Raw genomic sequence first — 15,452 nt, 5'->3', positions numbered from 1 at the left:
GCGGAACTTCCTGTGCTTCAATTTGTGCCCAGTGCCTCTTGTCCTGTCACATGGGAAAACTGAAAAGTTTGTCCCCTTCCCCTTGACACCCTCCCTTCAGGTACTTGTACACATTGATCAGATCCCCCTTCAGCCTTCTCTTCCCCAGGCTGAAGAGGCCCAGCTCTCACAGCTGTTCCTCACAGAGCAGGTGCTCCAGCCCTCTGATCATCTTTGTAGCCCTACCCTGGACTCTCTCCAGTAGCTCCATGTCTCTCTTGTAGTGGGGAGCCCAGAACTGGATGCAGTACTCGAGATGAGGCCTCCCCAGGGCTGAGCAGAGGGGCAGGATCACCTCCCTCGACCTGCTGGCAACACTCTTCCCAATGCACCCCAGGAGACCACTGGCCTTCCTGGCCACAAGGGCACATTGCTGGCTCGTGGTCAACTTGTCATCCACCAGCACTCCCAGGCCCTTCTCTGCAGAGCTGCTCTCCAGCAGGTCAGMCCCCAGCCTGTACTGGTGCACAGGGTTATTTTTCCCCAGGTGCAGGACCCTGCACTTGCCCTTGTTGAACCTCAGGAGGTTCCTCTCTGCCCAGCTCTCCAGCCTGTCCAGGTCTCTCTGAATGGCAGCAGAGCCCTCAGGTGTGTCAGCCACTCCTCCCAGCTTGGTATCACCAGCAAGGATGGTGCTGAGGAGGCACTCTGTCCCCTCATCCAGGTCATGGATGAAGAAGTTGAACAGGATGGGACCCAGTACTGAGCCCTAGGGGACATCATTAGCCACAGGCCTCCAACTAGACTCCATGCCACTGATGACGACTCTCTGAGCTCTGCCTTTCAGGCAGTTCTCAGTCCACCTCACTGTCCACTCGTCTAACCCACGCTTCCTGAGCTTATCTAGAAGGACGTTATGGGAGACAACGTCAAAAACCTTGCTAAAGTCAAGGTACACAATGTCCACTGCTCTTCCCTCATCTACCCAGCCAGACATTCCATCATAGAAGGCTATCAGATTGGTTAAGCAGGATTTCAACTGAACATATTTTTGCTGTACCAGTAGGACATGCTTATATAAATAAAATAAAGTTAAYCCTCTAAGGTTTTAAAAAAGAGATTATTTATACTTTCTTAAAAATTTATGTAATTATCTCAAGTTAATGAAACCATTATACTGCCTTTGGTGTGGTGGACAAACCCAAAGATTAGATCCGTTATCCACTTTACAGACTGTGAAATAGGAAAATATTTCACAAAACTGGAAACAGACAGGGAGATTTTAAATCAGCGTTCTCAGCTTTAGAACAACAGTCTGTGGCAAATTGTGGATGTAATAATCCATATTGTCTCACGTTTAGTTTTTGATCATGGGATGTTTCAATTTTGCTTTATAAGTTAACTTTGTCAAAAGGTCTTAACATTTATTATACGGGGTCTAGCTGATCTGCCTGTGCATTGTACCACAATTAGACAAACATATAGGTCCTTATAATTATTACTCATATGCATATAGGACTCCTTTATAATAATACATAGATACATAGATACAGCTTCAGTCCTGCTCAGTAGAAGCTTTATAAAGCTTCTAAAGCTACTAAATGGTGAATTTGTCTCACAACTCCGAAAGCCCGTCTAAGCTACTCCATACAACAAGAACAAGAATTGTTTTTATTAACTGACATCTTAGTATTGTGACCCATGGCTATAATGACATTTGAATATAATTTGATCTTTTTCATACAATGACATTGTCACACTTCAAACAAACCCTCAGGCTCCATGTTAAATGAGATGGCTGAGTCAGTATGTCTATGTTTCCAATCAGACATGAGAAACAGAAGAGGTGTTTATGAGAAGACATATCAYTTTGAGAAGAAAATTAGGTCTTGTAATGCACAGCAACTCTCGCATAACAATATTGAGTAGTTCAGAAGAAGGAAAGAAATATTTAGAGGTAGACTGCCTAAACAACCTCACCAGGCATTTTAGTGTACTTCTCACTGCAATTTGAGATCTTATCCAGTCATTATCAGATACAGTGTTATCTTCTCATGCTTCTCTGAAAAATTTGGAGAATTAAAAAGAAAATTACTCACAGCGCCAAAATTAAAAATTGCATCATCTGTGACTATCTTCTTTCCACAAATTAAACACTCTGGATCAAGTATATTCCTAAAGAGAGAGGGGAAACAGTAATTTTAAAGCTCTTGGATGTACCACTCTTGGGCAATCAGTCAATAAAAATAAAAATGTGTGCAACTTTGTACTTTGGACCAAACTCTCTTCTCAGTTTTACTGAGAACTAAGCAGATTTGTGCCAGCAGCTGTGAGAAGGAAATTTGGCCCTTCATTTGCCACTTTCCTGGAGGCAAGGCAAAATTTTTAACTGTTGAATTGAGTCATCAAGTGCCAAAGTAACATTTGTTATAAATCTACCTAAGTTACAGGAGGCATTGATTTAGTCTACTATGTCTTAAAATACAAATAAGGAGTGGCACATGTTATTTGCTTTTTACAAGAAAGCAAAGCATAAAAATAGCATCTGTTTATGTAATGAAAAAGCAATGGAATACCTGCAGGAATTCAAGAAGGATACAAAAGGAAAACCCGGGGAATAAAATCCTTTCTTTCATAGACAGAACTACATACATTTATTTACAAAACTCAACATAATTATATACTAGCATACAAAGATTATCTGTAATAGCAGAATAGCAAGACTCTCTTCACATCTTTTTAATCTCTACCTCCTCCACCGGGACGGAGGGCACAGTGACTACCGCAATGCAGAATAGCTACTAGCCATAAAGTTAGAGCCACTTTAGCAAAGCCAGTTTTGCAAATACTGTGTAAACATCACATGTAGGCACAGTTCAGTTTTGTCTGCACGAACAGTAACTGATCAATACTGAGAGTATCTATATCACTATTTTGGATTACCCTATATAGGTAATTCGCACATAGGTAATATACGGTATAGGCATATATAGGTAAGAAATATAGGATTACCTTAATAACCAGACAACACAGGCCGTGCAGTAATTGTGCCCACATGGCACCTGTGCTGGATTCTGCAGAAACATTTTACACAGGGGACAAATACGTATGGAAGAAGCATTATTCACACACTTTTCCCAAGCTTCTTCAGAAGCAGGTGAGCTACTCATGGCTCCTGAACCAATGCGTCACCTCAGACCTCCCAAGCACAGAGATGCTGTTGTATGTTCTCTTATGAAGATAAACCGAACATTTAGTCTAAAGCTATCATTATTGTTTCTTTTCAGATGTGTAGTTAAACTGCAAACTCTCAGATAATCCTGAAAAAAAAAAAAAAAAAAAGCAGAAAGAACCCTACATCAGCATGGGGGGCAGTTCCTTTAACATTGAAAATACACTAACATAAACTGCCAGTCAATCAACATGCGCTAATAGTATATTAAGTGCAGATTAAAAATTTGAGTCCAAACCAGTAAGAGAAAGGTTGGAAAATAAGAGGACTCCTTCATTCCCAAACTTTATAAATTTGAGCTGTGAATACATGATCCTAATTAAAGAAAAAGAAGAAAAAGGCAATAACCGACATTCTCTAATAAGTATCTTTCCATATGCTGTCCCCAAAATTACAGCCCCAGRGAAGCTGCCTCAGATTTCTTGTTCTGTGTAGATCCCCCAGTGTTACAGGTGTACAAGAGAAATATCGATTAAGACAGAAGAGGCAGSATGAAGTAGCAGTAGAAGTGAAATGCCAGCATCACAAACTGAAGGCTACCATGATGTGGCTCCTCCGGGTTTAGAAAGARGGGTCTCTCTACAACTCTAGATTTTGTTTTATTGTTTTTCGTTTCCCTGATTTCTGTTCCCCGTATCAATTTAATACGCGTTATATCAGTTTACAGCGTTCTCTGGCCTGCTTCTGCACATATTTTGCTACCAATAACTCTTCATGCAAAAGGATTACACCAGGCATTCCTATCTGTTTCTAGATCAGTTTCTTTTACTGCACGACTAACATGTTTGAAAAATTCACACAGCTGTTACTAGCGCAATGTAAACAGCGGTAGATTTAGAACTGAGCTGACTGTATAAAGTTAAACCACAGAGTAACTTAGTCTGTTGAAATATCATCCAGTGTCTATGGTCAAAATCACTAAACTTAGGAAATCCTAAAATTAAAATTCTCTTATCTGATATAACGTGTTCTAACTTGTAGCTTCAGTCCTGCTCAGCACCTACAACCATGTACGTAGCACAGAAAATTCCTAGAGTTCATTTAAGAAAATGAGGGCTTTCTCAGGCTGAACTCTGAATTTCCTGATTTCTGTGGTTTTAAATCACATTTAGGCTATCTTATCTCAGCAAAAAGCAGGAAGCAGCACTGAAGTGCATTTCCCATTCAGAGTTCTCAAACTCAAGCATTTATCCCTGGGTAGGAAAGGGGTAAGTATACTGTCCTTAAAGCAAGTGCTGCATCCTGCCCAAAAGCTGTGTTGCTGTTTGCAGCCACTTTTACACTGGTAACTCCGGATGGATCAGAAGAGACTTTGCATCCTGAGCCTTCCACATCCTATGCGAGCGACAGATATGCACACACTACTTTATCYCACAGTCCTGACTATGATAGCATCTCCAGTAGATCTATAATTTGTCTGAGAATTTCAGTGCCTAAGGGGCATTTCCTGTCTTATGGGTGCACTTTGTTGACTAAAAAGGAATTTGGGTGGGACAGAAAAAAATTTATCAGTAGAAGTGAAATTAAAATTGTGGCACTATACACCAAAATACATTTCTCTTTTTCATCAGCTAAGAAAGCAGTACAGCATGTTCAGTAACTGAACACTTTCAAATATCTTTGAAAAACAGTTTTGCTAAAAGTACTAATTCTTACTTTTATACGACCTATAYGAAAGTGATGTTCTTGTGTTCCCTCTAATGTTTCTGTCATAGTTGCAAACTGGGAGTGTTTCAGGAGCTGTGTTCGTATTCTATGAGCAATACTGATCCCTAAATAAAAAGCAGAGTCAATCTTCCGGACAAAGGGATCTTCAAAAACAAAGAAATGTGTTTTAAGTTTTAAGAGTAAATAGTACCATCTCTCTGGAAAGGAAGCTTTTACAAAAAAATTAATGCCATAGACATATTTGGGCATTCTTTAAATTAACGTCAAGTCTTTTYCTTAAGATTATGAACAAAATGTAATACTATATGAGCTCTGAATACTGTTGTGATTTAAGCTATACTATTCTTCTTTATTCTATCATAATTGTTTAAATTATTTTAGTTGGACTACAGTGTTAATATCCAAAACATGGTCTTTTTTTCTTTTTAAATACAAACAGTGAGAAATATGTTGCTAGTTTTAAAAGTTTTTTTTCTCTCTACATAGCTAGAAGGGGTATCAACACTATATATCAGAGGAAACACCAAAAGCAAAAACATCAAAAGTATTTAAGTTCTTCAAAATATTTCTTATAACAAGTAATAGTATAAGGACAGAAGACTTACCAAAGCGAATAACGTCTGAAATTCTTAGCACATCATCAGCAAGGGGAAACTCTAAAYTTAATATCCCTCGAAGTGGGATTCCCCTACATCACATGCTTGTTTTTTCAGTGTAGTAGCATGACTGTTCTCTTTTTTTGTGTTGATTTAACACTTCCTTATTTTAATCCTTTGACTAATAATATATATATTATTTTAAGGAGATCTTCTCATAATAACGATTGTATCAGCTGCAAGAGGGGATAATCTATTTTTGAAATCTAAGAATCAAAAAAGGTCTAATTCTTGAGAGATTTTACAGAGAAATAAATCATTGKCAATTACACTGTTGGGAGCATGCAAAGCGCACAATGATTACTGCTATATTTTGAATACTGCTACTAATGAAAACATACCTCTTATAAAGCAGGAACATATTTATTTTCTTAGCATACCAGACCTCATCTGAAAATGATATATATAAGCATAAAACCCTATGCTCTTCTAGCTAATATAAGCAAAAAAGACAAGGTACTAGACTACCCAGCCTGTGTTAATACACATAAGTTGGCTGACAGACTTCGCTAAAAATTCCAGATTAAACTAATATACCCCTTAGGATCTTCCTGTATTTCTTCCTAATTTTCAGATGAGTATTATGAGAATTTATTATTTGTAAAATACCACCATTATCATGAAAAATAGATTTGTTCTTGCAGCGCATCTGGTTAGCACTTCAGAAAAATGCTTTTTGCCTCATCATAGAAAATGCTATGGTATGTTCAAATTCTTCTGAAAAAGGAAAAGATTCCATAGGAAAATAAAACCATGAATTCCCCTGAATATACTTTTGACACTTTACAAGTAAGTAACAACTGGCTGTGCAGATTCAACAAATTTGTAATACAAGTTTTCTGTTGCACACGCAATAATTTAAAATCCTATTTAACTGTTTTACCTGTATGGAAAACCTTCCAAGCCAAATGCTTTGCAAATGACAGTATCTTCAATGCTGACAAGAATCACTTCATAACTAAAATGAAGCCAGAAATATTAAGGTCTCCCTGATTTTTTTTTTTTTTAACATCATAAATTCAGGTTGTTTATTTTTGAAAAGTGTTAAGTTGCCCCTATCAGTTTTAGCATATAGAATATAAACTGTACATCTCTGATACATTTTGTTTCAGTTGGAGGTGGGTGGGAAGATGGAGTTTGAGATGCATTGTTGGTTAGCTTTCGGTGACCGATGAAATGAGTCTTCACATGTTGCCAGTATACAAAGTGGAAGAAACTACTATTTATTAACTTAGTAAAGCTTTAGGATTATTTAATTTAAAAATCTGATATTCCAATCACATGCTGAATGAAAAATGTCACTAATTATGTCTTGACAGATGTCTGGATACTACCTTAGATAGAGAGAGCAAGATTCTGTTATCTGCAATTCTAAGGTATAATGAACCATGGGAGCTAAAAAGCCACAAAGGAGTAGGGACTATTGGGCTTCAGTATGGCTCTTGGTACAATTTGAACAGCTTTATGAGTTGTGTTCTACAGTTCAGTACTTCAGTTGGAAAGCAAACTTTTAAAATATTCATTATGAAAGAAATGGGGCTGGACAAGGCTTTCATCCTAAATATTTGGATACTATTTTACTATTTTACTTAGATTTTGCAGCAAAACCAACCACATAAGTGAGCATGAAATACTGTTTCATTCCAAATATAAAACAGATACATCCTTCATTTTTAATCAACTGCACAGCAACTAAATTTGTAACAAAATTATTTGATAAACAATTTTATTTTTTATTTTTTGTTGAAGGAAGGGTTATGTTTTTAGAAGACATTGAATTTCAATACTTCTAAGTGTTATTCTGGCACAAGACAGTACTACCCATCTTTGTTTTTAAGGTTATTTCATTTCATGTCATCTGACTTCAAATGTCTTTGCAGTATTTGCAAGCTGAAAAATCATCATTTGAACATTCGTATTTTTATAAAAAAGTGGCTAAAATACAAGCAAAGAGCATTTTCCAACACGAACTAGCCATGAATGTTAAATTTTGGAAAGAATTCCTAAAGGGCTGAGTTCCCCCTCACCAAACGAGATTTGAGCTATACTTTTTATTTAAAAGTTCTCTAAGTAAATCAGCAGCCATTGATGATGAGATCTTCAACAAAATCTTCCATTGTATATAAAAATTCTTGACAAAATGTACAGGCTGTATTTGAAGGCCACCATTCAATCCAAGTGCTGGAGTCCAAAGGATACTGGAATCTAAACAAACAACAACAAAAAAACGCTCATTTGCTGATAAGATGTTGGGAGGAAAACATCAAACACAAAGAAATTACATTAGGAAAGACTGCTTTGTATTCATCATCCTGTTTAAAATTTACACAGCTGAAACCTCACATTGGATAACAAATCCTGGTCAAACTAAAAGAATTACTCTATTGCATATTACRTCAGAATTAGCACATTTTAAGATTAGGATTAAGACTCAGTATATTATGATGATAATCTGCTTACTTGAAATTATAACCAACTTTTATCTTTAAGGCTTCTTTTCCCATGATCAAATACTGCATTCCAGGGCTCAATTCAACATCAGTACAGGTCTTCTTTTTAATAAAGGTTATTTCATTATTTTTTTGAGCAAAAGCCTTCCCTGCAGTAGAATAAAGCAAAGTGTCAAGAATTGGGAAATTCCACAAAGTGTTTCCAGTCACTCATATATGTTACACAAACTAACATGTTCTACAGTACTGTAAAGTCAAGGGATCCAATATCTACTAGTTAAATAACAGAAAGATTTGATGAGATAAAACATATTTCCAGCTGTCTGAAATTAGTGTTCAAGAAGCTTTAAATGAAATCTGAATGGCAAATAACCATCAAAGACACTAAATAATTGTAAGAGCATATGCAGTGATCAAATTCAGAAGAAAAAAGGGTGAATATCAGCTTTGGTTCTGCATGGCCTGTGAGCAGTTACCTTTCCTAGAGATAAGATACTGAATGCCCAAGAGCATTCCAAAAGCAGTCCTTTCTCCACTGGGCAGAGATATGTCCAACCTACAAAAATCTGAAAAGAGTGAAGGCAAGGCATATCCCTGCATACTCTCCCACTTCAATTACTGTATATACAGTAAGAGAGGGCCTTCTGGAGAATGAATGGGACAGATTTAAGCCAAAATTCACAATTGAATTAATTATAGAATATGTTCACCTTGTTTTGTCACATAAATGCCATTTAACTGATTACAGGTTACTTTTGATAACAAAAGCTATCATACAGAAAAGCTGTTAGAAAACATTAAACAAAGACTGCATTTTTTAGACTACTTCCCAAAAGAATTCTCAAATGTACTAAGGTTTTCCACTTGCATGAAATGACCAGGTTTGACTGTTATTTTTTGACAGCTGCTTCAATGTTTTCAACCAGACTGCTCTTACTGTAAATGAAATAATTACATGGATAAAAGTTAGGACACTCACCTCTTTTATAGAAATCTAGAAGAGTTGCAGAATACTTAACAAAATGACCTTCTTCATTGCGAGATAAGATGTTCACTTTATAAACTGTAAAATAACAGATTTAAAAAAATTTTTTTTGTCTGCAGTACATTTAGTTAATGCTCTGCAGATGCTCAGGTGGAGAATATAATGTCCCTTTACAGTATTAATTGCTGGGAAAACTATGATCACAGATATCCACTATATGGCTAAGAAATGTTAAAAAATTCTGCCCATGCCCTAATCTGGTTGTACACAGCTTCTGATCCCAAAGCCACACGACTGCGTTAGAATGGTGCCAAGTAAGAAACAGTGCTTATTAGCAGATCTCCAAACCAGGCTCGGTGGTGCACTAATCTTGGTTACATGACTTTTGTTCTGCAGAGGATATAGGCAGCACTTACTCTTCTCTATTACAACATTTCACCTTCATACACTGTATGTCACTGTAGGGTTAATCAATTTGAATCATTAAAAGTATAAACGGAGTAAAATGTTTTACAGTAGTAAAAAAAAAAAAAAAAAGTAAGCATTTTAGTGTGAACATGAGAAATAGGTAATGCCAATTCAAATACTACCATATGCAATGTCATTCTGGCATGCAGCTTCTCGCCGTGTATCAGCAGTTATTGACCGATCTAGTCTCTCTTGTACTTGACTACATTCAGCTACATTGAGAAAGAGGAGAGACAGTATTAAGACAATGTCAATCTATGTCCTCATGTAAAACATCGTAAACCTCTACTTGTCTGGGATAATCTGCTGTAACTGAGAAACAAAGGTATTATGTGATTGTATGCTGGAACAACGAATTTTTAAAAGTCAAAGTAACACTCTTAGTTGCCTCAAYCTAATCTAGTAAGACATGCATTGTTAAACATGCATTGTTAAACTTCTTTTAAATTTTAAAATGCAACAATTTTTTTAAAGGGCAACAGATGAGTCCTCACAAGGAGTATTCCTTATGATTAGTATGCTTTTGTCCAAAGCATTAAACTGCATTCTCCCACCAAACGGAATGAGAAAACATCTTAAAAAGAAAGCTTACCTTCCATGCATTTACATTCATCTCCTTCACACAATCTCACAAGTTTTTCATCTCCATATGGGTTATACAATATCGTGCACTGTTTATCTAGAAGATTAAAAAAAGAAACATTAAATTCTTATTAAAAAAAGAAAAAACAAATTCCAAGAAGACAGCACTCAAACTTTGCAAATCAGAAGTTCCTTGAGATTAAAATAACACGGATTAAAACGCTGTGGAAGAAGGAGCAATGGAGTATTTTATTAGGAAGAAAGAGTTAATAAATTAAAAAAAAAAAAGAAGAAAAGATCATGGATTTGTAGACCTGGAACACATACCTGGTGCATGATACTCATAGACAGTGAATGTGGCAGGATTTATCATTCCAACGTGGAAAAGCTCACTTATTCTGAACCCAACACAGAGGAAATTATTAGCTGGCACCTATTGAACAGACACATGAAAGAAGGGAGCTGAAAAGGAAACATGATGATTCCAAAGAGATCAAGTAGTGCTTACAGTTACGGAAAGGATAACATACAGAGTCTATCTGCAGAACAACATGCCCATCTTTAATCTCATAATCTGCTATCAATTGATCAACTCCACTTGCAAGCTGTAGGGGAGAAAAACAGAGAAATACTTTTATGCAACAGGTAAAGACTTTTAGATAACCTGTAAGGTTTTGTATTCAGTAGTTTTAACATGATTTTGAGATTTTAAAAAAAGCAATTTATTTTATGGTTGCCTCTTTATAACGTTCATATCCTATCCTGATTTTAAAGGCAGCTTTCCTTTTACTTATTGCATGAAGATAATAAAGAATTAAAAAGCTAATCATCTTTAATGGGAAACTTGAGTCCATGGCCAGTATCCTATTTAAGTTTCAGAAGTATAACTCTGATTGCCTTTAAATAAAACTTGCATTTTTCAATAGAAGCCTAACTAACATAAACACTATAACGAAGAATCATTTCACAAACTTCAATTAATAGTTAGGTGCTTAGACTAACAGTGTCCCCTTTATAGTTATCAGATAACAGCATCTCCAGAATTTGATTCACACCATCCTAACATAGATGGCAACCATTCTCCAGCTGCTCTTCACTCTCCACTCACTAAAGACAGGCTAGAGGACAAGCTTTAACTAGATGTCCGGCTTCTGATCAGCTAAAACAAGGTGATCCGATTCCTATCCAAATCCCATCATCTAGAATTAGGTAGACTATTCTCATTACTACGAGATGTGTTTAGAAGCAATGAGGATATAAGACAGATTTGCACCATTACTCTAAGAGAGAAAGAGGAAGAACAAGAAATACTATAGTCTTGTCAAAAAAATGCAAAAAAGAAAACTGTTCTTTAATATTTACAGTAGATAAATCTTCTGTATTTGCTTCCAGTCCACTAACTAAACCTATATCCATCACAGCATGTGCAGACCCTGACTGTGGCTCTCTCATGCTGGGCTTGTACCTAAAACACATTAAAAGTAAAATGAATTACACACAACTGTAATTAAAAAGCAGTTAAATATAACTGAAATTTAAAAGAAATCTTCAGAAACATTATCTCAGAAAATCCCAAGGAAAATTTTTACCAACATTTAGACCATTGTAAACCCATAATTACGCTCAATATCTCAGATGAATTATTTCAGATTTATAGCAATCTAATGCATAAAAGGAGGTGTTGTCAACACTTATGTTCCAGGAGTACTCAGATATAAATTAAAGAAAAACTCTCCCCCAAAGAAGTCATTACCTTTGGCCCTAATTTTTTTCATACACATATATAAAAAGAGAGAGAAAGGAATAAAACAAGAACACGAGACTAGATGTAATTATTAATAAGTGATAGCAAACAAAAATTTTAATCTCTTAAAAAAGAAATTCAGCACTAAAGTTTCAAGCAATATAATACTAAGACAATAATTAAGGAAAAAAATCAAAAGACCAGAAGGCATTTGTAATATTCTTGTAATAATCTCATTATGTACACATAGGGCAATAATGCGTTCCCATGGCACTGCTCCAATTCATTAACAGATCAACTGGGAATTCCACCTTTGTAAGACGGAATGTTAAATGGCATGGTTAGGAAATCCAGGACACTTAGAATTGCATGTCAAAGTTTCATTTAAGCTAGATGCTAAAACAGGCTCAATCATTGGAGGAAAAAAAAAGAAAAAAAAAAACAACCTAGATGTACTTACTTTGCGCAAGCCTCTAAGCGCCCAAGTGGCTCACCATCTTCTTTTCTGTAATCTTTTCATAACAAGTAGAATCAAATAAGTAGTTTTATAACACTTCAGAAGCAGTAGCCCAAAATTCTTATAAAGCATTTTCATAATTGAAAGAAAATTCTTAGTTTTGATAGCTGTTTTTCACAGAAACTCATTGTCTAGTCACAAACAAGCAGCGCTACAGTTCTTTTGTAATTCAGGTGAAATGTCAGCTTTAATGCCTAATGTGCATAATCAGATACTGGTGTTACTGAAACTACTTCATGGGAAATGTGTCATAAGTACCTTGTTTTATCTAAACCAGAACTCTCAGCAGCTTGGAGAAATCACCCCAGACAGCCTCCCTCCCTCACCCCATAATATTTCTTTTTTCTATGAGAAGTTTTTGTTCCCCCTCCCCAATTGCAAAGCTTCTTCCAAAAACATGTAAAAATTCAATGGACAGAAAGATATTAAAAAGTAACTCTTCACAGAAAGATAGATAATAATTTCAAGAAAGGCTAAGAAAGTCTTCTAGCAATTTCTTTTCCAGTTTTGTGTTTAGAAAGTGGAAGAATTTCTTACAGTTTCTTCTTAATAAGAAACACTTTAACAAAGTGAGGTCAGTGCAGGGAAAAAAAAAAACACCTAATAATATTAAAATCATTCTGACTCTTTACCATCATTTCTCTTTGGAACAATCTTCAATTCAAAGTTACATGACTCTTCAGAAGTACCGATTATATTATATACTGTCCTCACCTACACACATGCAAATAAAATAGACAAAAATAAAAACACTCAGTGTACAATCCTCAAGATTGGCATAAAAATTAAAACTGAGAATATGGAAGCAGGAGAACATGCTAGAAGTGAAAACAAGTCTATACAGCATAATTATTTTGATTGAAACTGATTGAAACAAAGTAGAAAAATAAATGAACAGCACAGAAGCAAAGATGGAATTCTTAAGTAAAAGCCTACCACTCTTGCCGTTTGTATTAAAAGACTGAAAATCTTATCGAACAATTCCTAATATTTTATGAGTTAAAACACTAGTACACAAGAATGTTTAAATTTTAGATGTTAAGGTCAATGCTAGAAGCAGCTATGAAAGATTAGAAGAAAATATACCATGGAGACAGCTCAATATTTAGGCACACAATAATTATTTCTTTAAATATTGCAAGGGAACAATGCCCTAATGACATTGCTTAATAAACAAGATATAAACAGTAGAATAACAGGGAGTTAAGCTGTTTCTCAAAATTAGTCACTAACTCGGGATTTCCCTGTTTGGCTGCCTAAGCAGAGGCATTCAAAATTGGTGAGCGGTCTTTAAAACTAGGCTGATCACTTATTTACATTTATAGAATAGAAAATCTGTGATGAAAGTGAATAAACTTTACAACTTATATTATTAGCCATAAGTAATATTCAATCCCAAATATAGCCAAAATGACACTTATCGCTTCAGTCTAAAGGCAAGGGCAACAAAGGAATAGTTTATGAGAAATTTCAATTTCCTTCCCAATGTTCTTATTAATAAACCATAGACTTCATTAAAAATAATGGCTGCATACTTACATTTACTGTAGCTAAACCAGTGCTGCTGCCAGTGCTTACATATATGTCATCTTCCAAAGGTACCTGAAGGATTAAGGTTAAATAAAAATAGTAAAGTTAATAAAGATAGGACTATTAGCAGCAATAATTAAAGCCAGTATTTTAAAACAAAAAAGTTGGCTTAGTAGCAATTTCAAAGTTCAAAGATTTAACAGGTTACTAAGAATACTGCTTTCCCTTGTCAAAAGCAACATTATTCACTCACCGTCACTGTTCTTCCCACAAAATTATCTTCTGTCAGGTTAAATAGGTGAAGATCTCCATACTGTTTGTAAGCTACCTTAACACTCATGTCCAAACTAAGCCGTTTGACAAGAAGTGAATATTCAGTCAAGGCCTCAAGGGCATTAATTGTATCCTGTCAGAAATCAGTTATAAAGAATTACTTTCAGGAATTAAAAGTAATAATTTATTAAAAAGCAATTTATTTTCTGCCACTTAACCAGGAGGACACATAGCAATAACAACATTTATCTGATTAGCTTAGCAGTTTCTCAGCAGTACAATTAATACCACGGTAAGGTATTTAACACTATACTCCTTTCTAGGCATGTATACAAGTACTAAAAAAGAAGCAAAGAGTAACAAACAAATAAAGCATTCATGAGTTTCCTTTTAATAAATTATTTTTATAGTTTTAAAAAATGGGGACACTGCATGAATTAGAGTATTTTATATAGTATGACTAGTTTACAGAAAGCATATCAGAAATACAGCAAATTTCACTTGACTGTTTCCATCTATTCATGTACACTAACTCAGTTTGTATGAGTATGTATGAATGCACTAACACTGCATTCCATTTTTGTGGAAAACAACAATGTTATGTAATGAAATGTTCTGTTTTATAACAAACTTGGGGAAAACATTTCTCCTGGTATGATTCTTTTCATTCAGCTTGTCTCAAGTCAGCAGAATCAGCTTGTAGATTTCTATCTATAATGGACTTCATGCATAGAAGTCAGGTTTCCCACAGACAAAGAAAACCACAGTAACAGAGTCATTTGATAATAGTCCTATATGTAGGACATCCAAGTTGCCAATTTGGTCATCTAATGATATTACTCTCAAGTCTTCTCAGAATTTGATACTTGAAGAACAGGAACAAAATACTTAAAAGCTTACCTGAGTCGAATAAAATCCACCACCATATCTTTGTTCTTCAGACAACCATTTGATAATGGGATTAGCATAATTTTTGTCCCCTCTCAACAAAGCAGTAAGCAAGGCATATGCAGTAGTTTCAACCATTTGTGCAGTAACTGTTCGCGGAGAGTCTCGGTCTAACTTTTTGAAAGTATCTTTCCAAAAACGATAAATAGGTGGGTCACCTACAAAAACATGGTCTACATTGGTCAAGGAGAAAAGCAGGAACTCTTTCTGCTTTCATCAGGGAATGAATATGTGATTTCCTTATACTTATAAGTCAGACATTTATTCTAGAAACTTATGATGAACAGACCTGGTACAAATCCAGATAGTTGCTGGTCCTAAGCACTGACAAAACTGGGAGGTCAAACCAACAAAATAAGCATATATATATATATATATATATATATATATATATATATATATAAAAAAAAAAAAAAAAAA

General features: G+C 35.4%; 2 protein-coding genes across 3 annotated transcripts in view; both read right to left on the bottom strand.

Annotated features, from left to right (window-relative positions):
• The window catches only part of TRAF1 (TNF receptor associated factor 1), a 35,164-nt gene extending 31,960 nt beyond the window's left edge, over positions 1-3,204 (bottom strand). Inside the window, exons 1-2 of the mRNA XM_085310858.1 lie at positions 2,992-3,204; positions 2,079-2,154 (exon numbers count right to left, since the gene is read on the bottom strand). Coding sequence (XP_085166984.1) covers positions 2,079-2,154; positions 2,992-3,149 — 234 coding nt within the window. The 5' untranslated portion in view covers positions 3,150-3,204. The remainder of the gene's footprint in view (positions 1-2,078; positions 2,155-2,991) is intronic.
• A 4,085-nt stretch (positions 3,205-7,289) lies between these two features.
• The window catches only part of C5 (complement C5), a 30,005-nt gene continuing 21,842 nt past the window's right edge, over positions 7,290-15,452 (bottom strand). For both annotated transcript variants that reach the window (XM_085310840.1, XM_085310839.1), the window contains 13 exons: positions 14,985-15,190; positions 14,065-14,217; positions 13,821-13,883; positions 12,914-12,995; positions 12,225-12,276; positions 11,383-11,485; positions 10,551-10,625; positions 10,348-10,453; positions 10,031-10,117; positions 9,561-9,650; positions 8,965-9,048; positions 7,996-8,134; positions 7,290-7,740 (listed from right to left, as the gene is read on the bottom strand). In XM_085310840.1, the coding sequence (XP_085166966.1) occupies positions 7,611-7,740; positions 7,996-8,134; positions 8,965-9,048; positions 9,561-9,650; positions 10,031-10,117; positions 10,348-10,453; positions 10,551-10,625; positions 11,383-11,485; positions 12,225-12,276; positions 12,914-12,995; positions 13,821-13,883; positions 14,065-14,217; positions 14,985-15,190 (1,370 nt within the window). In that variant the 3' untranslated portion in view covers positions 7,290-7,610. The remainder of the gene's footprint in view (positions 7,741-7,995; positions 8,135-8,964; positions 9,049-9,560; positions 9,651-10,030; positions 10,118-10,347; positions 10,454-10,550; positions 10,626-11,382; positions 11,486-12,224; positions 12,277-12,913; positions 12,996-13,820; positions 13,884-14,064; positions 14,218-14,984; positions 15,191-15,452) is intronic.

The sequence above is a fragment of the Rhea americana genome, unplaced genomic scaffold (assembly GCF_003343005.1).
Source record: "Rhea americana isolate MKP2758 unplaced genomic scaffold, rheAme1 scaffold_328, whole genome shotgun sequence".
NCBI lineage: Eukaryota > Metazoa > Chordata > Aves > Rheiformes > Rheidae > Rhea > Rhea americana.
This window is presented reverse-complemented; position numbering and strand designations above follow the sequence as displayed.